This window comes from Xenopus laevis, chromosome 9_10L (genome assembly GCF_017654675.1).
Source record: "Xenopus laevis strain J_2021 chromosome 9_10L, Xenopus_laevis_v10.1, whole genome shotgun sequence".
NCBI lineage: Eukaryota > Metazoa > Chordata > Amphibia > Anura > Pipidae > Xenopus > Xenopus laevis.
The window spans coordinates 84,626,898-84,653,362 of NC_054387.1; the positions used below are offsets into that span (position 1 = coordinate 84,626,898).

Genomic DNA, 26,465 nt, shown 5'->3' on the forward strand with positions numbered 1-26,465 from the left:
TAATTTATGTTATGTACCAACATAATACCCCGGTGATTAACTAATATTCTTCTATTTGCGTGAAGTAGTGTAATCAAGTCATTGAATTAACGGTTCCAGGAAAATGAATATTAAACTAAATAGGTTGTGCCTACATTTTTCTCCTTGTTTCAAAGAATACTGAATGGAGAAGGGAGCAGCAGCCTCATACATTTGTTTAGATAATATTGTTGTTTCATTGTTAATACAGGGATCTCAGAATTCCCTCATCCCAGCTATGGGTATTGCTTGCTTTACATTATAGAGTTATGTGTGCAAAGTGTAAACTATGGCCGAAATTTCTTTTTGCACTTTACCTTTGTGGATTAATAAATTGCCACAGTTGTCTCCACTCTGTTTGGGAGCACAGAGTCCTGCAGTAGCTCCTGTGAATACAGTGCTGTATGCATATACTGTAGCCCCGCTGAATTCATCAGGCTGGGCAGAGGCATAAAGGTGCCCCCTTCCACTCTTTAGCTTGCACATCATTTAGACAAGCAAATTAGGGAGCAGTGGATGAGCCAATGGGACCCTAAGGAGGGCAGGAACGGACTGACCGGTATCCCTTGATTCTTGCACCACAACAATATTTACAATAGAGCCCATGTAACACAACTCAGTACAGTTTTATTCACAAACAGTCTGTCACTTTCTGGAACTTGGTAGTGACTTCCTACTTAGGCAGGTCCTAAGTAGGGATGGGCAAATTTAACCCGTTTCGCTTTGCCAAAAATTTGCTGTCGGTGAAATTTCGCCGAAATGCATTAAAGTCTTTAAGTGACATACATACATCGAATTTTTTTTGACATGCAACATTTATTTTCTCCCATTAAAGTCTATGGGCATCATTTCCAAGGCGAAACACAGTGAAAACATTTGCTCATCCCTAGACTCCTAAGGCCTACCTTTCCCACTTTGAAATGTAAGGGGACTCAAGAGAAGCAGTTAGATTAGCAATTTCCATATATACTCTTTGAGGGGGGAGAGGGTCTCATGATTCTGCCTGCCATTGGTCACATCAGGAACTGCTTTACTAATGGAACCTTAGAGGGGTGGTTCACCTTTACATGAACTTTTAGTCTGTTATAGAATGGATAATTCTAAGCAACTTTTCAACTGGCCTAATTTTTTCTTTTTCATTGTTTTTCGAATTATTTGCCTTCTCTTCTGACTTTTTTCACGGGGGTCACTGACCCTCTGTAAGGCTACACATTTATTGTTATTGCTACTTTTTATTACTCATCTTTCTGCTCTTCTGGGACTCATAGTCCAATCTCATATTCAAATTAATACATGGTTGCTATGTAATTTGGAATCTAACATCCAGAATACTGAAATTGCAAACTGGAGAGTTGCTGAATACAAAGCTAAATAACTTAAAAGCCACAAATAGTAAAAAATGAAAACCCAAGAGCAGTACAGGAGAGGAGTTTTGTAGTGTGATGGAGAAGCAGCAGGGCTGTGAATCTGTGAACTCTGACCCTGTCTTACCACGAAGGGCAACTGTATAAGCTTCGAGATCCTTCTAATCAGTCAAGTGTATCAGTTCCACCTTGCAAGGCCAGACTGACAGGGAGCATAAGAGTGTGTCAGGGTCTGGCACGCTCATAGAGCAGAAGCGACTCATGTCCAATTTAAATGGAAAGAGGCTGAATTGAGGAAAATGGTCCAAAGGACATATAGGCGCATTTTGATGAAGAACACAATTCAAGTAAGACCTAAGAAGTGTCAGTATCCTTTTTAAATTTTTTTTTAGAGGAGAATGGTAAAAAACAGAGTTATAGTGAAAGAAAACTCAAAGATAAAACAATTCTTTACAGAAAGGGTGATTGACAGATAAAATAGCTTTTCAGTGTTTCCTATGAAGCGGGCAGACAGGATTGGGTTTTGGTAACCTTGTATAAATTCTTAATAGGGTGCACTGAGTGACTACAAGAATATTACATTGATTTTACGGAGAACCTTCTTAAACTTCAATACCTCAGTCCTGCTTCAGCATAGACTACATGGATTAGCAGTGGGCAAAATGACTTTTATAACAAATGAGACTTTTCATTTATGGAAATTGTGTGTGTGGATATAGTTAAAGGGGAAGTGTCAATGATACAAACCTAAACCATATGGGATGCAGAATATTTATTTTTCACCAACAGGTTTTATAATATTTTTCCTTGAGAGTTTTTGAGTTTTTGAGTTGTTAGTAAATGTTTTATTTCCCTGTAAGTGGTACAGCAAAGTACTTGCTATATTTCTAAATTAAACAAGTTCATAGTTAGAATAGTGGCTTCCCATGTAATTTGTGGCATCTGGATAAATTTAAGAAAATGTCTTATCGAACCAGCCCATTCAGTTCATGGTTAGTCGAGTCATTATCAAATATGTACATGATACAAAAGATAGCCTATCACTGTAGCCCAGTTCAGTTACTAAGTTTTCCAGACCAAAATATATGTATTATGGATATTGGTTGGTTTTGGGATTGGGCTAAGGATGCCACCCAGCCCTTGGCCTGCCCCCAATCCGCTCAAAACTTAAATTTTCTCCATATTCTGGCCATTGGCGTGACAAGGCTCCACCCCTTTTACACCACGACCCATCATTGTCCCCCCATTTTACATTGTGGCCACCCCTTTTGTTTCCACCCCACCACCTGCTGGTGGAAATTTTATGTAAAGGTGGCAACCTTAGATTAGGCAGGTTTGCAAATTTCATCTGCTATTGCACCAGGTCAGTCAGTGTATAGATCATGCATTGACAAATGCCAAAGGTATTTTAGGTTTATGTAATAAAAGGCACCAACTTTACCCAGGATCAGTAACTCATAGCACCAATCAGCAGGTAGCATTTACTATCTTATTGGTTGCTACTCTTGGGCAAAGGAGGGTTGTATTCTAGAATGTTCCACTTTTATTCAATCTGTTAATTGAAGGCAATGTATGTGTTTTCCAATTATACAAACCTATACAGTACAACTGATTCCATCCAGGATCTATTATCCCAACATCAGCAAAATGGCAATTAGGATGGCTAAGTGGCAGATAACATTAATTATCTATAAATATAAGGATCTAAAAGCCTGCAAGCTACTTCTACCTTCAATTCAGTGGTTATCAGAGCCTCTCCTAGCTCATAAGGAGACTGCAGATTAAATATCGGTATATGACTAATTCTGCTATAGTTCCAACAATCCCCATGACACCAAATATGTTTTCAACCAAAATTTCATCCTAATTGACCTTCATGTTGGGCTTTCTAGTGTATCTAGTAGAGCAAACTAGTATTCTCCCCAAATCTTACCCTAACTGCCAATCAGGCTGAGCACCACCCAATACTGTTCCAACCTCCTCCACAATTTAAGGTCCACTGCCTTAAAGTAACAGTAACACCAAAAAAAATGTTTTAAAGTAATTATAATGTACTGTTTTCCTGAACTGGTGCAACTGGTGTTTATTTAAGAAATACTACTGTGCACTAGTGTAAATAAATAAGCTGCTGTGTAGCCATGGGTGTTCAGGTTACATAGCAGATAACAGGTGCAATTACCACTGTATTCTATTACAGAACTGTTATAAGCTATTCTGCTTTTTCAGCATAAATGGCTGCCCCCATGGCTACACAGCAGCTTGTTTATATAAACTATAGTAGTCTTTCTAAAGCAAACGAAACTTTTCCCAAAGCAGGGCAAAAGTACATTATGTTTCAATTACTTTAAAATGCATTTATTTTTTTTGTGTTACCATTCCTTTAATGAAACTAATATAGGTGTATCCTTGATGGAGAAGGGCCTAGAAATACTTGTAGATAATACATTCAGCTGTAGCAGGCATTATTATTCAATGGAAGCAAGTGCCAGCAAAGTTTGACAGATTTATGATTGGGAAATTAAATTCTTCCCCTTTACAAAGTACTGGTAAGGCCCAATCTAGATTATGCAATGCAGCTTTTGTCTACAGAAAGGGTACGGAATGCATCAGTTTATGAATAAATGGCAACCAGGATAGGACTGTGTACGCTGGTGAAGGACGATATAACCCCTATGTATAAACATACAAGGGGACCATATAATAAACTCTCTGGTGCTTACTCATTTGTAGATCTTTCCGATTAACACAGCGATAAAGGAGAAAAGGGGTTTTTATAGTAACAAGAGAGGTGAAATTGTAATACTTTAGATTGTAGTTTCAAGAAAGGGTTGGATGAAGTAAGAAAATTGTACAATGTGGATTCAGGAAGAATGTTTTCCCCTTGGGTGTGCACTTCCCATCTTTGATAATTTTCCCATAAACTGACTGATGATTTGTTACCATGGTTACAGGGCTGATGATAGTGTTACCCACATTTTGTACTTACTGGAATAAAACAATAACAACAATAATAGATAAGGTTTGTTACATCAGAAAATGGACACCAGAGTAAAGGTAGGGTTATGTACAAAGGAACTCCACACAAACTGTAAGTGCTACGATAAATATCTACAGGTCTGGGAGTTAGGGCAACCATACATGGGATGATCAGGTTCTCTCTCTCTCTCTCTCTCTCTCTCTCTCTCTCTCTCTCTCTCTGTCCCATCAGACCATAGGTCAAATGCATTTTAACCAACTTCCTATTGTGTGCCGATTGTTCATGCAAACTGCACAATTGGACCAGCATGAGGTGAAGAAAAGCTGTGGCTCCTATTAACTTGGCCAGCAATGCACCAGGTGAAATTTTGAAACCTGTCCGATTCTCAAACCAACCTATATCCATAGTACATGTAAACTGTTCTGGCTTGGCAGGCCTTGTTTAGTTCTTGGTTGTGGTATGCATTACGGTGATTAAGGTAATTTCCTAAGTAATTGTTCCTTCATTCTGGGACCTTATTGCAATCGGTTTGTACGGAGAAGTCTTTAAATAAATGTATCATTACTTCACAATGTGAAAGAAGTACCAGTTCCCATTAACAGTATATGAACTAATATATGATTACTACACTACCCTGGTTACACATGGTTGGACCTTAACCTGAGTGTAAAGAGGGCTACAGCCTCTGCTCTGACTTAATACATTCACTAAAGCTGTACCAAATCCACAGTTGGCTGAATGCCTGAATCCCACACTGAATCAAAATACAGATTTGATAAATGTCCATATACAAGAAAAATTGTAGCCTACAGTTTTCCAGTGGTCTAAAGTCATATTAATGTAAGGTTTGAGATCTGATTTGGCCAGACACTTGGGATTTGACCAAGTGCATCCCAAATATCCTTTTTATACTGCAAAAGGGAACGCAGCAGAGTAGCACTTTGTGAATTGGCAATGACTGCAAAACTATTGAGATGAAACCCTTACAATCAGTTGCCTTTCTGACAGCAAACAGTTCAGTCACTGCAATCACTTTGCGATACGTAGTGTAAAATTAATTCCTGACTTGCTTTCCCCCCTCCCTTACGGCTTGATTTAAAGTGCACACTTATACCTGTAGATACAGTTGCTGCTGATTCAATTGCAGTTCAATCCTTACAGAAAGTGCTCCCACACGTTGCTTGCAATTCTTATTTAAATACACCAAAAACACTACAAGTGAAGCTGTTTAAAGGCTAATTATGCCCCACGTTTCCCCTCTCCTTCCCAAGCAAAGTTTATTGAGCTCCCATTGTGCTGTTATAGTAAAACGGCACAATGATTCTTTACAGTTTGTTCACTGGAAAATGACTTTATTTAAACCGCACATCTATTCCTCCAGGGGATGTAAGCTGCAGGTTATGGCAGGTAAATGTCTGCAAACAGAGCAAGCAGTTAGGACTTTTCAACAAGAGCTGCCTTAATGCGAATGTGTATTCTATTGTTGCATTGGTTAACTATAATTCTTGTTTTCTTTAACCTAAGTCAGGGATCAGTCTCTGCAGGGCTCTCATGGCTACAGGGGAGAAGCTAGCGGTTATAAAGCCCAAAACGGAGGGCAAGATACTGTCTTACTTCATGCAATTTTTTTCCTTAATGCCACCCTATCTATCCACCTATATTTCTTATCTATGGTCATGTGACATTTTAGATCAGCCCACTGAGACTACGGTTAGACTACGGTCAATCCTACACTGTTAAAATATTTTATAAAGTGTACCCACTGGGGCCCTTTTAGTTCCCTTGAACTTCAGCTCTCTCTCTCTCTTTGTTTCTGCTTTTACAGTGCTACTACTAGCAATTTTTGGTATTTTACTCTTTATTCCAGAACCTTAAACAGTAGTAAATGACTTTGTAAAACCCATACTGGATTACTATGTCCCTCCTGAAATTTCACTTGATGTCTGTGCAGTTATTCAATGCAGAGCATTTTGGTGCATCATTTAACCTGTAATTCCAGGCAGCTACAATTAGAATCACTAGAATTATACATCTGAAATACAAGAAATCTAATCCCCATGGGTTACTCAGAAACATGTGCCTAGATGGTACAACCTTGGCCCAGACCCTCCACCTTGAACCTGTTCTTTTTCTGTCACACTGAGCAGCACCCAGAGAAATGCTAAGATATTTCGGAATTTATTAAACCCTGAGGATGGAAAAGTCAGAATCTGAAAATCCGGCAACTCAGACCTGTCGAGGTTACATATAAGTCAATGGGAGAAGTCCCAATGATTTTTTGATGTGCAATGGGCTTCGTGCAATACCCTGAAGTTTTATGAGTTTTCAGGTGAAAATTCTGAAAAAATCATGAAATTTTCGGGAAAATTTAATAAGAAGTGTAAAAAACCAAAGCGGATTTGATTGGAGTTTGTAGCGAAAATATTGAGATAAATATGGACTTTGATAAATAACCCCCTAATTGTACAATATCTGCAATTAGATAAGAACTAGTCACTGATCAATTTTCTTCTCACCTGATTTATCTCTCAGTGCTCCAACATAAGGATATACATATGTATATGATTTAAATACACACAGGGCAGGGGTATAAACATACCCAGACCTATGTATTGAATTTAATATATAGCCAAGAAGCAGGGAGGGGTCATAAGACAGGGCTACATTGTTTTAAATCTTTTTTTGGATATCCACTGCAAGAGGGTGCCCTTAGGACCTCCTCCTTAAGCCTAGAAGAGGCTGGGGCACACCCTAATGGGTTTGGGTAAGATGGAAGAAATTGACTGGACTGCACAAAGTCCCAAACCCCTCAACTGAACACCAGTGGGATGAATAGGAGCTTATTCTTGTGGCTGCATGGAAGCAGATCTCACAGAGAATGTTCCAGATCAAGTAGAAATCACACCCTCAACAGCAAAGGGAGGACTTTGATACTTTTGGTTTGGGATTGTGGAATACATAGGGCACACTCTAAAGTTTTACACTTAAAGTTTTTCTATTGACAGCTTGTATAATACATTATATAGGAAGTGTGCACTATATGTCGTGTATACTCTACACACAAATAATTTTAAAAGGGACACACCTTTTACTACAACTTCAACTACAATTTCCTACACATTCTGACATCTAAAAGCTTTCAAATGGATACTGGTAGAACATCCACAGCACGTCATACTAATTGCTTTTTTCCATTCACATTCCTTAACTTCCTCTACAAAATGAAGAATAGTTAAATGTTTACTCTGGTACATAACGTTATAAGTGGAAACCTTTAGTTGTCTTTATCATAGATAGCTGGCTTCATATTGGCTTGCAGTTGGAGCTCCCTTACTTCCATAGGGGCTCTAATACTAAGGGCTGAAGTTAGAAGTTAGTTTGCAAGTTTCCAGTTGTTTCGATGGAAACGGTTCATTCCTTTTCACTTCTTCAACATCTCTTTCTACTAAAATATAAATGAAATGTGTTCCCCGGCTCAGCCCTGGCAGAATCTCATTATTTCCTTTGAGAGGATGATGAACTCTTTTTTTTTTTTTTTTTTTTCCCCAAAATAAGAAAAAAAAATTTTTGTCCAAGATGTTGAAATGCAATTAAAATAATGGAATCTCAGTAACATTTCACTTCTTCTGTGAAGTTTTTAGTCCAGGACTGACAATTATTTCACTTTTTGTCCAACTACACCAGAAACTTTTTTGAAGTTTGACTAATAGAGAATTCCTGCTTGGATGGAGACCATCAAAGTGCAGTGAAGCAGGAAACATTCCTCCCGCGATGCCGTATAAGTAGGGTCCTTACAGACTATTGCTTTTAAATAACACTAAATCCTTTTTTAAAGATACTACAGCGCTAAGCTGCTTTGCTCGAAATGACTTCTTTTTTTTTCCATACATAAATGCAAACTTTTGATTTTTGATGAAAGTGCACTTTGCGTTATTATGGGTCATCAAAAAATGTTTTAAAGGCCAATTTTAACATTTAATGAAGCCTGTTAACAGGAAGCAGAAGTAGCAATTTGTTAGCAGCCTGTGAAGCTACTGGTGACGGCTAGCCTGGCTCATTTTGCACAAACTAAATTCCATTAGCTGCTGCAAAATCCGCCCCCATCCCACCAAACAGCATAGGCACCAAATGCTTTTCTACAGTGCTCCTAAAAATACAGTGAATAGGACTCATTAGGAGTGGATAGGAGTCATTCTAAGTTTATGAAAAGGAACAACAATACAAGTGAAGCCTTAGATTGCATATCATGTTGACAACAGCTGTCTGCCTATCTGACGTAGGTAATATAGCTTTCTAGATTCACAATACAGACCAATTTCTTAAAATTTGCTTCCAAACATTCACACACAGTTAGTTTGATTATGTCTTTATTTTGTATTTATAGATTTTTTCCTATGAAAAACAGCATTTATAAAAATGTAACAGGGGGTCATTTACAGACGCAAGTGTAGTGCGCAAAGTACAATTTCACAAATCTAAAAATTCTGCCAACATTTTGGCCACACGTCGAGGTATGTTCAATGTGATTATACACAACGAATGAAAACAGATGCATTGGTACTTTTATGTTGCCTATTTTAAACTGCTAGGTGACAGTTTAACATCACCCTGTCTCCACCCAGAATTAATATAATGAATTCATTTAATAAAACTGGCTTCATCCATAATCAAAAGCTAGTTCCAGATCAAATTAAACAAAGAAAATTAGAAGGCGCACACCCAAAGTATAAATGCGAGATGCAATACTTACGGGACTCCCCAGGAGAGTCACCAAGGTTTCAGCAGTACTACACGAAAAGCGAAGATTGCACACTCAGGGTCAAATAAAAAAATCCTTTATTACATCAAAAACAAAAAATTACAAAAGTGGCCCCAAAGTATAGGCCCTACACGTTTCGACCGTTAAGGTCTTTATCAGGGGCAAAAAGAAATAATCTTTTTGCCCCGATGAAGACCTTAACAGTCGAAATGCTTTGGGGCCACTTTTGTAATTTTTTGTTTTTGATGTAAAAAAGGATTTTTTTTATTTGACCCTGAGTGTGCAATCTTCGCTTTTCATGTTGCATTTGCTTGGATTGGCTGTGAAGTCAGTTGGGAATGTTTTAAATTTGTTTCAGTCCCTGCTTAAAGACCAAATATTTCTAATATTCTTTAACATCAGGCCCGGACTGGCAATCTGTGGGTTCTGGCAAATCCCAGAGGGGCTGCTGTAAGGTGCCATAGACAGTCACTATTTAGTGGGCTGGTTGGGCTGTTTGGGCCTCTGTGTGGGCTGAAATGCCAGGGCCTATTTTAATTCTCAGTCCGGACCAGTTTAACATTAAAGGGAAGAACCCACCTATGTATAAAGGGTAATTCTGAGAAGTTCTGGAAACGCTGCACATAAATATCTTGCCTGCTCAATATTGATGAGTACATTTTTTCAGCTTGTCTGGTTTCATTGAGAATTCGCCAGTGGCAAAAAGTTTTGCGAAACGGATCCAAAAATACACCATTCTGTCAGTTCAGCGTTGATAGAAGATGCTCTGTGCAGACAGAAAAAACTCCCTCATGCTTCGTATTATACTCCCCCCCCCTCCTTCCACATCATCCAATGGTATTTGAGCCATCTCATTTTTTATATAAAGAGGTGCACATGCATTAATAGCGTTGTTTGTGGTTAGAGCAGGAGTTAGTAGCGTTATGTGTGATTTACCTAGAGTAGGTGTAGTGGAGGTATCTGTTTAGTGCAAGTGGAAGTTGTGGATTTCCATTTACTGTGTTCCCTCTTCTGCTTGCCTGCTCACCTGTGAGACCCAACACCCCTTGTTAGATTTATATTTGTCTTTGTCTGTGTGTATCCTGTGTGGTTGCACAATACTGCTGAGGGGTTTATTTGCTCATTTTATTTATTTTAGTGTTTCCTACAAGCCCCCTCCTTTATTTCTTTTTTAGATAGTGTAGGTAAGAGTGAGGTCCAGTATGAGGGGTGTGAGGATGAGAGAGGATGTGGTGCTGGCTATGGGCATGCAACCCCCCAAGAGCCATGAATGCAGGTGAATGCCATGTTGCAGGAGATTCAGGAGGTTAAAATGAAAGGCTTGCAGCACTTGGTGGTGCCAAATGTTAGGCACCCCTAAGTGATTGTAGTTACTTAAGTGAAACCCTGGGCCGGTTTCCGCTCCGTGGTGCTCACTGGTATAACCCCGGGCCGGTGCAGTTTTCTGCTAATAGAAGCGCCGGCCTGGGGTTTCAGGTAAGTCAATACAATCACTTGGGGGTGCCTAATGTTTGGCACCCTCAAGTGCTGCAAGCCTTTCCTTCTCCTTTAAAGTCATTATCCTGACTATGGGGGGAAACCCTCCCCCTCCTGATATTTAAAAATTACTGTATATACATTTTCTATTATGCAGTGTTGTGTGTGTGTGTGTGTGTGTGTTTTTTTAATAGTAAAAAAAATGTTTTTGCTATGTTTGTGAAGTTTTTTAGTCGGTACTGTTTGGATTATTAACACAATCATGACTATTCTCAATCTCAGTCATTTAACATTAAATTACATAGTATTTCAGATTTAGTACACTTACACAAACATATATGGTTCATTCATTTTAATGTGGGATCAAAAGCACCCAGATATTATCTGTTGGTGGTTGGGTTTATTATTCGTTGTGTCTGTGTTTGTAAAATAGTGATATATAATCTATAGACGGTACTTATTGGTTAAGCAGCAACATAGTTACTTAGGGGCATAAAAAAATTTGGGGGTAAAACAACAAAAGCAGTGTAAAATATTTAAATTAATCAAAGTGTGTTTTATTTTACACCAAGTGAATGGCAGATTTGCCGATTTGCAATTAAAGGAACAGTTACGTCAAAAAATAAGTGTTTTAAAGTAATGAAAACATAATGCAGTGTTGCCCTGCACTGGTAAAACTGCTGTGTTTGCTTCAGAAACATTACTATTGTTTATATAAATAAGCTGCTGTGTAGCAATGGGGGCAGCCATTCAAAGGAGAAAAGGCTCAGGTTACACATCAGATAGCAGATAAGCTCTGTCTGTATAATAGTGTTATCTTTTATCCATTATTTATCCTGTGCCATATAGCCGTTTTTCAATTTCCGCCATTGCTCCACAGCAGCTTGTTTATATGAACTATATTAGTGTTTCTGAAGCAAACAGATCCGTTTTACAAGTGCAGGGCAACACTACATGATATTTTCATTACTTTAAAACACTTAAATTTTTTGGTGTTACTGTTCCTTTAAGTTCCGGTTGAAGTCAAAGAAAAAACGTGTACATTTTACTCCATTTTACACAGCTAAGCCTGGTGATGTGTGGTGAATTAGTCTGCCCTTTTTTACACCACATAATAAATCTGCCCCATAGTGTAGTAGCAGTTACCTTTACCAGTCCACCAGAAGTAATGTCAAAATTCACTCTCAAAAGTGAATCATTGTAGCATTGTGGATAGGAGAACCTCTAACAATAGTAAACATTAAAATGATGATAATTTCACCTTTCATTTAACCTCAATGCAATTCTGCTTCCAATGTTGATGCCAGTTTGCAAATTCTGACACAAAGGGTCATATTTATCAAGGGTTGAATTTCGAATTGAATTTCGGTTGGTCAAAAAGACCAACCGAAAGTAAGACGAAGTTTTTTTTGGTTGAATAGGTCCTTTTTCGATCGAATAGGTCCGTATTCGGCCGAATCGTACGAATCGAAGGAACATTGCATTCGATTCAAAGTTTTTCCCAAAGAGGACTCAAAAAGAGGTCCCAGGAGGTCCCCCATAGGCTAAAACAGCAATTTGCAGGTTTTAGATGGCGAATGGTGGAAGTCACATATTTAAAGAAACAATACAAATTTCGATATTCGAAAATTTTAATTTTTTTCAATTCAAAATTTCCAATTCAATCAATCAACTGACTTGAAAATAAGGAAAATAAAGGTTTTATTGGTAGCCACGAAAGCGGAAAAAAGGTGGTTGTCTTATTGTGGTTACTGCCACGCACACACCCCAATAATTAACTCTGTCTCTTACCTACCACTATCTGGAATAACTAGGGAATTTATTGGTCCGTTAGGGCTGCCCGGCATTTGTATACACGAAGGGATGTTAATTTGTTGAATAACTCAGAAACTATATCTAGTACTTTGCATCCCACATTTACTCACACAGTTTCACTAACACTTACCTACAGATGAAAACCAATAATATAAAAATCCTCTTGTTCTGTCGGGCTGTATGGAACCAATTGATTTTCTGAGTGAACGGGGGTCAGAAATAGCTGTGTGTTGCTAAATTGGTGGGAATTTTAATGCTCAAAAAGGTTCAGGACAGCTTTTTTTGTTGTCAATAAAGAGGAAACTCAGTTTAAAAATCATTGAGCTTATTAAGGCATAAGACAACATGTTTTCACACTTGGCACCCAACACTGCTTTCAGCCCCGGTGGGTGCAGGTCTTTGTGCTCCAGAATGCATTCAGCATGACTTTATTCATGGGGGGCAGATGGGGGAAATCCCCTTTTCCACCCCTTACTCATCCCTGTCATTCAAACAGGCAAGTTAGGGAGTGCCGGAAAAAGTGCAGGGTGCAAAGGAGGCCTCTTATTTATGTCAGTCCTATGGCAGGCAGTTAGGAGTGGGCTGCCTTGTGCCCACCAGCTCTGAACTCTGCACCTTGCACTTTGCCATAACATATACTTTCATTAAAAAATAATGAATACTTTAACAATAAAAATATATTTTGGTGAATGAAGTGGATGGGATGAAGCTCCTAAAGCAGAGCACAATGTCTCCATGTGTGATAGAAATACACAGAGTTCTGTGCTCAAATACGACGATGATACAAAGTTGACGATAGTTTAAACTTATGTCAGTCCATTCTATTAATAAGAAAATGGCTTTCCTCAAAACATCAGTAGCCGAGTTTGCAATAAATTTGAATTTTAACACAAATTCTAAAAGATAGGTCACGACATAAAGGCCCTACGAAGTATAAATACATTTAATATAGTCTTTAAAGGAGTTTATATAGGATAAATGAAACAACCATAATTTTTATAGGCAAATATAAGTAATATATGGTGTTGCTTTTACATGGTGCTAATAATTAATATTATCTTAAAAAATAGCCCCTTTATTGGAGCTCTCTATAGATGTTCTCTGGTCCCTGTCTATGTTTCAAATGAGGGGTGTGTGTCCTAAAGGTCCCTGCCAGAAGGAGGGGGACAGCCAATCACAGTCCTGCAGTCACACAAGCACAGACAGGCTTCATTTCCCTATCAGGTCCTGCTAGCTGCTGATTGGTTCCTATTCTACAGTGCAGTGAGCTGAGCCTTGCCAGCTCCCCTGCACAGCCTGGGAATTCAGGGAGCAGGAAGTGGAAGGGAAGGGAGGGATTATAAGGGGTTTTGCAAAAATATTCAATAAATCAGCCTGAAACACTACTTTTTTTTATCACAATACTTCTATCTCTAAATGAGTATAATGCACTGGTACATTCTTATTTTTTACACAATATGTCTCCTTTAAAAATAAAACAGTAGTGGGATCCCTCAGTCTGACCTGTGTATGATAAAATGACACAAAAAACATTGATGCTGATGACTTCTGTGATATATATCTATATACGGCAGGCTTTGAAAAAACATATCCATGGTTTGTGATCATGCACATTATAAGGGTCCATCACAAACCAGAACTAAATGTGTTAGCAGCACAGTCAATTAGAGAAGAAAGGAGAGCAGAGCCTGCTGGATATCCATTTTAGGATCCTCCTTGTTCTTAGGATCATAAGCTGATATTTTTTAAAGAATTTCTTTTCATTTTGTATGGAACCAATAAATAAAGTGCACATCAATATTTAATACGCATGGGAGATTTTGAAAGGTCTTGAATTGATGTGATCAGCATGAAGATAGAAGGGGAAAAAAACAGCCTGCACAAAATGGTTTATTAGCTGTAATTTTGCTTATGATTGAACTACTCTCACATTCTGAGCTCGATACTCTGGGAAAATGGCTTGTTTATTGTTAAATTAGCCCCTATTCAAATCTATCTTTCCCTTCCTTGCAACTTCATTTTGCCATGAAAATGAGGATAGAAAGCAAGGCTGCCATCTAAAACCTACTGATTCCAATAAATGTATGTAAAATTGTAAGATATGGACCCCCTTTGTTATTGCTGATGCTGAACAGTACTAAATGTTATTTCTCAGGGTTTCATAAATGACTAAACCCTTTAGTGCTTACTACATGTATATCCCATGCAGGGCCGAAACTAGGGGTAGGCAGAAGAAGCAACTGCCTAGGACGCAATGGATGGGGGGCACTGGGCAGGTACCTGTCTTTTGCCTACCCCTAGACCATTTTCTCTGCTCTCCCATGCGTCACTCTCCCCTGCCTCCCTCCCTTCCGGCACTTTCTCCTGCCTCCCTGCCCTCCCCTCCAGCACTCTCTCCTGCCTCCCCCCCTTAGGCACTCTGCACGCATGCCTGAAAAAAGAGTGCACACGCATGCGGCACATACTCAGTCGGGGGCATGCACGTGCACCGGGGGAGCGCAGTGGCCTGCCTGGTAGCCTAGGGCACCAGGTTGGCTTGTCCCGGTACTGATCCCATGAAGACTGCCCTGACAGAAGGTAGAGAGATGCCAGATTTCCTTAATTTATTGTCTGTTATTTATATAGAGCCTACACTTTTTGCAGCATTTTAGAGATATTAAACATTCACTTTCACACACAGTGGGGTTATTGGTTATGTGGGAGGTAACTGGAGAAGCCAGAAGAAACCCACTCAGACACCGGGAGAACATACTAACACCCTGCATTGCCCAAGCTGGAATCAAACTCAGGGTCCAAGTACTGCAATGGCACAAGTATTACCTTTGAACCTACAGTAGATGGACACCATGCTAAGAGATGCTGTGCTTGAACAGTCAAGAACCTGTATTTGCTAAATATTTTTAGTATGAAGATTCAGTAATCAAACACTTTTTACAGGCATTGCTTTTATGTAGGTGTGTTCATAGTTTTTAAATATTTTGTTGTTTTCCAAAACAACATAAAATTGATTATTGTACCTTCCTTTGGGTGGCTTCTGCCAAATTATTCAACACCAAACCAAGTTCTTCCTAGGGGGGTACAGGGGGGAGCGCTGTCCTGGGCCTGGAGGGTTTTAGGTCTTAAGGGGGGCCTGGTCGTGCTGCATTTACTTGATTAGCCAGGCCACCCTGCTTTCAGAGTTGACTTTGGAAAGGAGGGAGGGAGCACAGGTGACTGCATCTTCTGTCTATTCTCTTCCCTTATTGGTCACAGAAGTTTAAGTCCTGGTTGAACTGCTCAGGGATTGGACAGCAGAGGTTTGAACTTCCCCTCCAGCTCATTCAATTTTTTTATTAAACATGTGGGGGACACTAGCCACCAATGTTTTTTGTTTTTTTTTACTGTGGTGTGAGGACCTGTTGGTGGAGCTTGTGGTGGGCGCTGCCCAGTGGGCCCAGGAAATTTTGTTATATGGGTCCCCATGATTTTTGGTGGCAGCCCTGACAGTACCTATCAATCAATTTGTAGTAAATCGTTACTGAATTATTTGTATATAATTATTTTGTTTCTTCTAGTTATATAAGTGTGCTCCCTCAGAGTCACTGACAGATAGCATTGCACAGCAAATAGGTTGAAATAGAGTCATCTAGGGATTTTATTCTTATAATAACCTGTGAAACTCTTTGTTTGTGATGTTGTAAAGCTCATTTATGCAAGCACAAGTGCAAAATGCAAAATTGCATCGGCTTAAACACTACTCAAAAATAGGGATGCACCAAATCCAGGTTTCGGTTGATTCGGCCAGGATTCTGTCTTTTTCAGCAGGATTTGGATTCGGCCAAATCCAAGTGTCTGGCTGAATTGAACCTGAATCCTTAAAATCACATGAGTTTTTGTCACACAAACAAGGTAGTAAAGAGAACTGTTGCCACACGCACAGCACATGCTTCTTTCTTATTTTCTTTCTAACCCTAATTTGCATACTGGATTTGGTGTGACATTTGGCTGAACTTTTCACAAAGGATTCGGATTTGGCTGAATCCTAAAATAGTGGATCTAGTGCATCCCTACTTGTACTTGTGCCTACACATGCCCTTTTCAACTTGCTAACAAGTTAATTTCTGGTGCCAGAAGCAAAGGCATTTGCACTAGTGATTTACGAATTGCAACTAATTTGGCCTGTGCCCAACTTTAACTTGCCCTAACCCAGCCCAAGCCTGCTGCTATTTATATACTTGCGCCACCACATCTCTCATGTCATCAAAAGGTGTGGGAAGATTACAAGTATATAAGTAAGTGCCAGACAGTGCTGAGAGGTTAAGGAGGGGTGGGTTGGTGGTGAATATGATAAATATATGATAAATATAACACATATGTGTAAAATGGTCCCTATAAATGATTGTCTTCATAAATCTAGCTCTGTATATATATGAAAATCAATATGGATGGCGGAAAAGTTGCCAGACCTACCTTAAACTCCTCCAGAATTTTGTAGCTTTTTCCATGATATTCACAAAAGTTTTTTACTTCCTTACACTCTGGACAACATCCATTGTGTTCTACTTTAGTACACTTGGGGTGGATTTTCGGGCACTCTGGCTGGTCACAAACAGGTCCATCCTCTGTACAAACACAAGGGCAATTAGAATGCCCTGGAAAAAATCTCTCCTGAAGTTTGTATACAAAACCACTGTCATCCACGCAGCCTTTGCCCCTGTAGTCATCAAAAATCAAGTTATCATTACTAGAGGTTTGGTCTCCTTCATCTGCAGGATAGTCTTCCTGGGTTATAGCAGCAGAAGATGCTGATGCTGTGATTGCCAATAGAATCATTGAGGCTGCAGAAATATGTAGAGCCATCCCCCAATGCCGGACCTTATATGTGCCACTCCACTAGGAACTGTATCCAGCTGCTGCCATGTGGGTCAGAAACAAGCAGCAAGGAGACTAGTACACTTGGGAATCTGGGGGATGAAAACACCAATTTTCAGTGACCATTGTATAAAAGATACACATATCCAGTTCTAATGATAAAGAGCAGCTTGTATACACAGGACATTAAAACAATGTGTTCATAGAACAGATGCGGAACTATACAATAGAATATAAGTGAATGCGAAAATCAATGTCCATTTAGGATTAGGGTGCTGTTTTATTACAGGTCAAAAATGGAGAAATCAGGAAGATTTCCCAGCTGCTTGATTGATTGTAGTTTTACAATTTAACAACATTTTCCTGGCTGCAGGGAATATTTTGAGTCAGGAAAGTGTTAATATATTAATGCAGATCTGACTGTGATTGGCTGTACATGCACCTATTCCAGACATTAATCTCTCATGTAAATCACACAATGGGGTTAATGATTAGGACAATTAACAAAAGTGATATAGTCTATATCATTAATATTAAGTAGTATGCATTGATACAGTTTGTAAAAACATAACGATTGTTAAGTAATTAGTTCTTAAAAGACTGGAGGGGGGAGGTCATTGCCCCATATAGATTACACTGTAAACACCTTATGTAATATAAGGCACAGAGTTTGCCCAGGAGCTGTAACCCATAGCAACCAATAGGATATTTGTGCTTAAACAGTTGACTAGGAAAAGCCACCAGTTTACTGGTTGCTAGAGGTGACCAGACCTGAGGCAAGCATAGCACTTTTTATTACATACCCTAAAGTCAGTCGGTTCCTTATAAACACAGACAGGAGTGTAATAAGTATAAGTGCCTACGGTAATAAATAAGTGACAAGATTTGGGTGGAACTCCATACTTAAAGGAGAACTAAAGCGTAACTAAAGAAGTAGGTAGAAATGTTGTAGATTTGTATGTGTATGTATGTTTTGGGCTTCTGTACCAGCCCAAGGCAACCACAGCCCTAGCAGTAAAGATCTGTGTCTCCAAAGATGCCCCAGTAGCTCCCCATCTTCTTTTCTGCTGATTCACTGCAAATGCTCTGTGCTGCTCACTTACTGAGCTTAGGGACCCACTCACAATATACAGTACATATAGAATATACTGTAAATGTCACAATATAAGGCTGATTCATAATTAATACAGATAATTACTACATGGCAGCTCAGAAACCAGTGCAACTAGCATCAGGATTTAATAATCAGCCTTGTAGCATCAGCTTATGTTACAGGTCAACTTAATTTTCTGCTTGATAATTAGTGACGACCCTTAAGCTTAGCTTCTCAACAGCTGCTCAGAGCCCACTGAGTATGTGAGTGTCACAGACACTTTCCAAGATGGTGACCCCCTGTGACAAGTTTGAAGTCCTGGATAATTGCTGCTATTGACAAGCTGAAACTTTAGGCTGGTGTAATAAGTTCAAAATATAAAATATGGCATTTTTAGGCATGCAAATTTTTAGGGTTTAGTTCTCCTTTAAAGCATATCAAGCAAGAAGTGTATTGATAGCTGTGGATGCGCTAGGCCAGGCTGTCTAACTGAAGACATGCCCTCAAAGATATTATGTCCCCCAGCCTGCCCAATGGCACCACTGACTTATTTTCTGTATTTCTGTATTCATTTTAATATATTTCAATTCTTGAGTGTGAAACTTAACCAGCCCAATTACGACAATCAAAACATTTAAGGGGCCTTAATATTCCCAATTTTAGGTTCTTTAATTTAGCCTCTTTATGTAGATTGTTGAGTGGATTTCTAGTGGGGAGGTTTATACAAATCCATCGTTGGAGTCCTGTTTACAGGGGGGAGAATATATCTCAGCTTTTCTTCATAGGAAATGGAGTAACCTTCTTACAGATATTAAGAAAAATATTCTTTGTCGAGATACTTTTGCAACTTGGAAGCAGATTCATAAGTTGCATGGTAGCAATTGCCAAATATCTCATTGTTTGTCCCCTTTTGATATAGGTTTATTTACTAAAGCAGAGAGGAAATCCTTGATTCCATATTGGAGGAAAAAAGTTATTTTCCACTTGAGACACTTAGTTGATCATGTCTCTGGCTCGCCTATTTTGTGGGAGGAGTTAAAATTCAAGTTTGATCTCAATGAATGTGATAGGCTGGTTCATTTGGAGTTTTTCTGTGGTATAGACCTCCTCTTTGATAGAAAGATTATTGCTGTTGACCCTCTTTGTAATGGGATTCTGAAAATGATAGCAGAACCTGCTTTTAATAGAATATCTTATATCACTGACTTTTGTCTCAGGTCTTATCCTGATAATTTACACCCTAATTGAAAGTTAATATTACTCCAAACCAATTATTATCTTCAATTAGAAACTTTTTAAATGTGAGGGATGGAGGGTCCAACATTTTAGAATGATTCACTTTAGTTATAGATTATTTTATTTGAAGATTTATAATCCCTTATTGTCCTCAATGTAAGTCAAATAATGCTTCTTTATTTCATTATATGTGGGAATGCTCTTGTATTTCAGAGTTATGGAGTAAAATTGGTAATTTATTAAATGATAAATTGGACATTGATCTTAAGCTGTCTCCTGAATTGGTATTATTAATATTAACTCTCACGCGACTCCTTCTGCTAGTTTTCTTTAAAAGTTGAAACATTGGAATAAATATAAACATTTTCTATTCATGGCCCTTGCTGCTACCCGTAAATCATTTTTTTTTTGTTTTGGATTCAGGAAAACTCCCTGGACTTGAAAGTCATCTTGTCTTATCTTAGGTCTCTTTGATTGAATGAAGCAATTGGTTTTAGATATGGTAACATGGATTTTAAAACTTTGGTCTCCCTACTTTAACTTCTTGGAATCTGAGGATAAGGCTATTATTGAAAAGTTCATGTACAGTTCTGACAGATATTGTCCTTTTCATATTCATGATACTTTTAATAACTAATGGGTTATGTGTTAATCTTTTCCACTTAGGCTACACTTATTTGTTTTATTGGATTGATGGAGAGGATGTTTTTTTTTCTTACTTTATTTGTATTTCTATTTTGTATTTGTATTATTTTATGAAGTATTTTTGTTCAAAAACCTCATCAGATGTTTATTTTCACTAGTCTGACATGTTAATCTCTTTTCCTTTATTCCATTAACTGACAAGATTTAATATGCCAATTTTTGCCCATGTTGTTTATTTGAATATGCTGATAAACACAATCGAAAAACACAACCAGCCCAATACATGAAACTCAACAACACTTCCCTGGGGATTTATGACTTCCCCTTTTAAAACATTCCAATATGATAGAGTATTTTCAAGTCAAATACCACAAAAGCTGGAATGTCAACTACCAACATTATTGGTACCAACAATATAAGGGGTGCTGCATCAATAAGGTGGCTACCAAGGGTGGCAAGAATGCCACTTCTGGTAACATTAAGAAACAAATTTCCAGTTTTCTCTGCAATTGTATTGTGGACCCCCTCCAGTGCCAAAAAGGTGAGGGGCAGACCCATGTGGCTCCAGGAAGTATAGGGGCCCCATAAGGTCCTTATTCATTTTAACAAATATTGGCCAAACTAAATATTTTGGGTCCTGTTTGCTGTGGAACCCAGTGATATCTAGTTACGTCACTGGTGGTGGTGGGGGGCGCCAGCAGCATGAAGCTGTCTCAGGGTAGCAGAGGGGCCAGGCTCATCGCTGATTATAGTGAAAATGATCCACTCCAGGTATTTTTGGGACGTTAAGAATCAAAAAATGAAGCAAAAGACAAAGCTTCCATGTGTTTTGCACTTAGCCCCCTTACGGCACCCACTAACCTGCTTATAACCAAGACACAGTGGAATCTTGTACTTACTGCACTTACGTACAGTATATATCACCTACCTATGGACAATATATATGCTGGGCATCATTTAGAGGGGTCCCACTTGATATACTGCCATGTACTTACCCAGTTAAATCCTTTAATAATCCCAATACAATCTGTTGGGCCACTTGAAAACCGTAATGCACAAGTATATCGGACTGACCTTAATAAGATGGAAAAAATCTGCCAAGAAAAATGGGCCAACATGACTCCCAAACAGTGTACAAAGCTGTCATGTACTTACCTCAAAATCCATAAAGCTGATAAATACAATCGGTGGCTATAAAAATATAGGGACTGAATATTTCTGCAAACAGCGTGCATCAGTTCTATCAGTAGAAGTAAAGTGTGACAATGAAGCAGGCTAGAAATGCTACATATTAGGAGTCATGACTCCGACAGAAGTGCAAAAACAACGAGGGGTGCAAATGTACATCCCTTAGTGCTCATTAAGAGAGAATCTCTGTCTTGGGGTATGGCTCTGCTCTGTACCTCATGTCAAAAACACAAAAATCCATCTTGAGGGTCAGAGTGCAGTTTTGGGGGGACTAGCCCTGTCCATACTACCCGTCATAGGTTAGCTTGGAATAACTAATGTGGACTGCTGCTGTTCCCTATTTGTGTTTCTAAATAAAAAGCAGGTTAGGGGTTTCTAAGTATCTCCCCACTCTTGACAATAGCTTCACAGAGCAGACAGTTCTGTATTCATGGAGTGGATATTGGTTTCTGCACCCAGAGAGTGCAGAGACCTGCAGCAATTCATATAGTGTTGAAGGTGGGGTGCAAAGTGCAAAAAGATGACATATTGTGGTTGACCCAATATATGACACAGCTCCAGTCAAGATAATAGTCTAAAAAGCCTTTATTAGCACATGGCTTCAAGATCTGCAACAAACATGACGTTTCAGGCTCACCTGTAGCCCTTTTTCAACCTTATTGTGGTTGACCCACCTAGGCCACCCATGGGCCCCCCTACAGCTGCGGGGTCTGCTTCCTCTTTAGTAATGCCACTGTATTGCACCTGTTTTTTGCATCCCATCTTCCACAGGCTTCTTTTCTAGATAAATCTAACAACAGCCCTTTAGCAGGGAAGATATGTGAATTCAAAGATGCCCCAGTAGCTCCCCATCTTCCTTTCTGCTGATTCACTGCACATGCTCCGGCCTGCGGTCAGGGATTAACTCACAATATACAATAAATTAATATTATACAGGCCTGAATACAAAGCTAATTAGTAATTAATTTATATTACATTGATGCTCAGAAACCTGTGCTTTCTGCACTCAGAATGTAAAAATCAGCCCTGTATCATTAGTGTTTATGACAAACAAAATTAATTTTCTGCTTGATGATTGATGATGACCCCTAGGCTTAGCATCTTAAATAGCTGCACAGGGAATTCTCAGCATGTCTAGTATCACTGAAACTCAAAAGATGGTCTAGAAAGATCCGATGGCAGGTACCTTTAAACAATGGATCATTGCTGTTATAGGGCTGCAGAACCTCTCTGCTGGTACAGATAATTCACTTTAATGTATGACTAATGTAGAAAATTGAAAATGCTTGCTCTGTAATGGATTTAAGTAAAGTCTCATGTTAAAGGGGAGCTATTGTGAAAATGAAAATTTAATAAATTAAATGAACATTTAATATAAGGTATAGGTTCACTTCTACATATGTGGTGGCTGTGCCCTACAGTTCAGCCATTTTGGGCTGCAGTATTTGATCTGCTAAAAACAAGGTTGGACTGTGTTCTCCCCTTTCAACCTCAAATAGGTCTTTTGCAGATATACCCGGAGAACTGTTCATATATACTAACAAAAAGTTATTTAATATTTTCAATGCAGCTGCTACCTTTATCGCACAATCCTGGAAACTCAATGTAACCCCCAATATCACCTGCTTGATCCAACAGTTAGATATGAGAGAAAATATGGAAAGACTGGCAGCAGGATCACTGGAAGCCAAAACTAAATGTGCCCAGATTTGGGATCCTTGGAATCCCGCGTCAACTTAATGAGCCTTTGTTTTTAGCTGACGCTATTGCTGGGGAATAATCAGGGCTGATGCCAACCCTATTTCCTTATTGTTATACATCAGATTGAGTATATGCCATGTACTACCTTGTCTAATTTCTTTTTTCTTTTTTGGTTTTGTTGTTTGGTTACCAGGTCTTGTACAAATACACTAAGACTATATGTGGTTTATCTATGTGATTATAACGGAATACATGTTTGTATTGTGTATAACTTTATTGCACAAATAAACCTGCAAATTACAAAAAAAAATTAATATAAGCTTCATCATACTGAAGAAAACTTTTCTACATATAATCAATTAAAAATTCGGAACTGTTTCTGAAATATTAACAGGGCCATATTTATATCAGGGCCTGTGCCTAGGGCAGCACGGTTTTGGGGGCTGCCCCCAGGGTGCCTATTTTTTTTTTAAATAACCCTCCCCACCCTCCACCATGGATTTCCATAGGAAATCCGGTGATGGCGCTAAGGGGGTAAGGGGTCCGAAGAACACTGCAGAAGTGACATCACATGCATGACATAAGGACGTGTTAAGGCCAAAACACCTAAATCGGACCTAAATACAGCTCTCAATATTAAAGTTACTCTTCACTATCCCCCTCTCAGCATATGCCTCTCTTCATTCTCTCTTCATGCAGGAGTTCGGAGTCTAATTCTGAATAACAATTAAATCCAATATACTGTATCTTATAGGGGGCTCCTTTTGCATAGAAGCTGTATTCGAGCTCACTCTTTTAAAATTACAAGAAATCCTGTCTCTCTACATGCAGAATGTGTGCCAAAGGCAGTTTTTTTTGTTCTTAGATTTTGTTTGTACAGGAATCAATTGAGTGGGCTCTAACACAACTGCTTGGAAAGGGAGCCCCCTGAGAAGATATAGTAGAACTGAAATCTGTCACCCAACTCCTGCATGAAGACAGAATGAAAAGAAACAGGTGCTGAGAGAGGAACAGGAAAAGATGAACTTGCTTGATTGTATTTAGAAAGTTTCTTATTTCAGTATGATGAAGCTAATATTACATTTTAATTTTCACAATAGTTCCCCTTTTAAAGGAGAAGGGTGATGCCAAATGTTAGGGCACCCCCCAATGGATACCCTGGGCTGGTGCTCCTGTTAGCAGGCAGTTGCAAGTGAGCAATCCTCTTTCTTCACATGGGCGTGAGTTAAACGTTGGACTTTAACAAAATAACAGGCTTTTTTGCTCTACTGGGCATGCATCGAAAAAAGGGAGGAATAGGATCAGTCACTCGCAAGTGCCCCAGGCAAGTGCAGTTTTCTGCTAATAGGAGAACTGGCCTGGGGTATCAGGTAAGTCATTGCAATCCTTGGGAGGTGAGGTCATGTAAGGAACATGTTTAGTAGGGAATGAGCTGAGTTGAGGAACTGAGTTGAGGAATGCCAGCAACTACTGAGCTGCTAGTTGAACATGGGGAGGGGGAATCAATTCATGTTTAAATGTACATTTTAAAAATGGTTAAAAACAATACAAAGGAAACATAAAAAGGAATTATTTATCAGGTGGCAATTAAAACAAAGTTTTGTAATAATTAGGACTTTACAGGCCCTAGACATTTTAACATAAAGTGATCTGCTGTCTTTTAAGTAAAAAAATGAGCCCTGTTTTATTCTTCCCTGTTACACAATTGTGCAGATCAGGACAAGGTCTGTAATTAGGGTAAGTTGCCAGGTTTAATCATGAAATATGAGTAGGAAAAGACTAGATTTAGAAGTGTGTAGTGTGTGCTGATTTATACTGTATGTTACACTGAGAGCTGATACGTTCCAAACAAACAAATACCCTATCTGTTCTGTTCAATGAAGTCCCTTGCAGTTAACAAATCTCATCGTTAAACATGGTAGCCTATTATGAGAAATCCCACCATAAACTCCAAAGAGCACTACATAAATTCAACCTCCCATTTTACTGCACACCAGGGAATGAGAAGCCTAAAGCAATGCACATATCCCTGGCTGACGTTGCTGTTATATTTCATACTGAATAAGGCCTCAATCTGCTCCGTGCACACAGCATTTCTGTTTAGAAAGTACATGGTGTAAAACTGAACTCAACTGTAAATGTAAGAATTCACAGTTGGGTTTAACCTCTTCCAGAATCCTTGCACTGCTAGTTGGAATCAACGCCAGAACGAGGAAGCGCTTACACTATCTCCTCTCTCTGAAGAGCCATACAATAGATCAGCCACCATTGCCTAGAGCCTCTAAACTTGAAAACAGGGAATCATAATCAAATTCCTATTCACTCTCTAACATCTTTTTGCACCAGTGGTCTCTCGCCCACTTACCTAAGGACGTTAAACCACATCCCTTACAGTGTATTGGTCAATCTTCTGGGTTGTTTTAAAAAGGAATCACTTTCAGATAATGAAAACACTTTCTCTGAGGGATAACACTCCAGCTAATGGCCTACCTGCTGCTCTGAGACATATGTATAGTCAGGGATCTGTGCCTTATTCCACGCAGTCCTGTTGCTTTCATTTTTAATTTCAAGTTATGGCAAATCGTTCACTACAGGGTTAGGCAAAACTGACAAAGCCATTATGTATCAGAGCTATAGCATTCTAACTAAAGATGGAACAGGGATGATGAAATAGGAGGAATTAAGACTCATCGATGTAACATATTGATGGGATATTTGGTTAAATGTTTGTGTGTTCCTAGAAACCTTATAAGTCGGGCTGAAGAAAAGTGAATGGAATTTGGCTGTGAATGCTATGTACTCATGGATGTCTGAAATGTAGATTTTGCAACCTGGGGGGGGGGGTCTGTCTGAGGAAATGCATTGCTTACAAACTTGTCAATGAATTCAGTAAGGGGATTCTACGCCTTTACCAAATCTTGTGGTTATACAAACCGTAAGGAAGTGCAATTCTAGAATCCCAAGTTTGGCGTCACACTCACAAATGTGCTCACCGTAGGTTCTGTTGGCAATATGATACATAAAAGATTTTTAAAATGTGACCAAATATGATTAATAGATGTTTTACAGCACTTCAGGTAGTGATTGCTGCAACTCTCAGCATATCTGTATGTACAGTTGGGTGGGACTACAAGTTGTAGTTCATAATAACTGCAAATTCTTCAGCCCTATCTCTATTAAAGTGCAGGTTATAGCTGAAGGGCATGTTGCATAATCAATGTGAAGAGAAAATACAGCAGGACACAGCAATGGTGCAACATGATTTTTCCACTGAACTTCATGGCATCTCTTCTGATATTTAACAAGGGACAATGAGTGTGCCACAAAAATGAAATCTTTTTA

At 38.9% G+C, this 26,465-nt stretch overlaps 1 protein-coding gene across 1 annotated transcript in view; it reads right to left on the reverse strand.

Annotated features, from left to right (window-relative positions):
- vwc2l.L (von Willebrand factor C domain containing protein 2 like L homeolog) overlaps positions 1 to 26,465 on the reverse strand; it is a 92,525-nt gene that overhangs the window by 64,158 nt on the left and 1,902 nt on the right. Inside the window, exon 2 of the mRNA XM_018236081.2 lies at positions 16,859 to 17,352. Coding sequence (XP_018091570.1) covers positions 16,859 to 17,248 — 390 coding nt within the window. The 5' untranslated portion in view covers positions 17,249 to 17,352. The remainder of the gene's footprint in view (positions 1 to 16,858; positions 17,353 to 26,465) is intronic.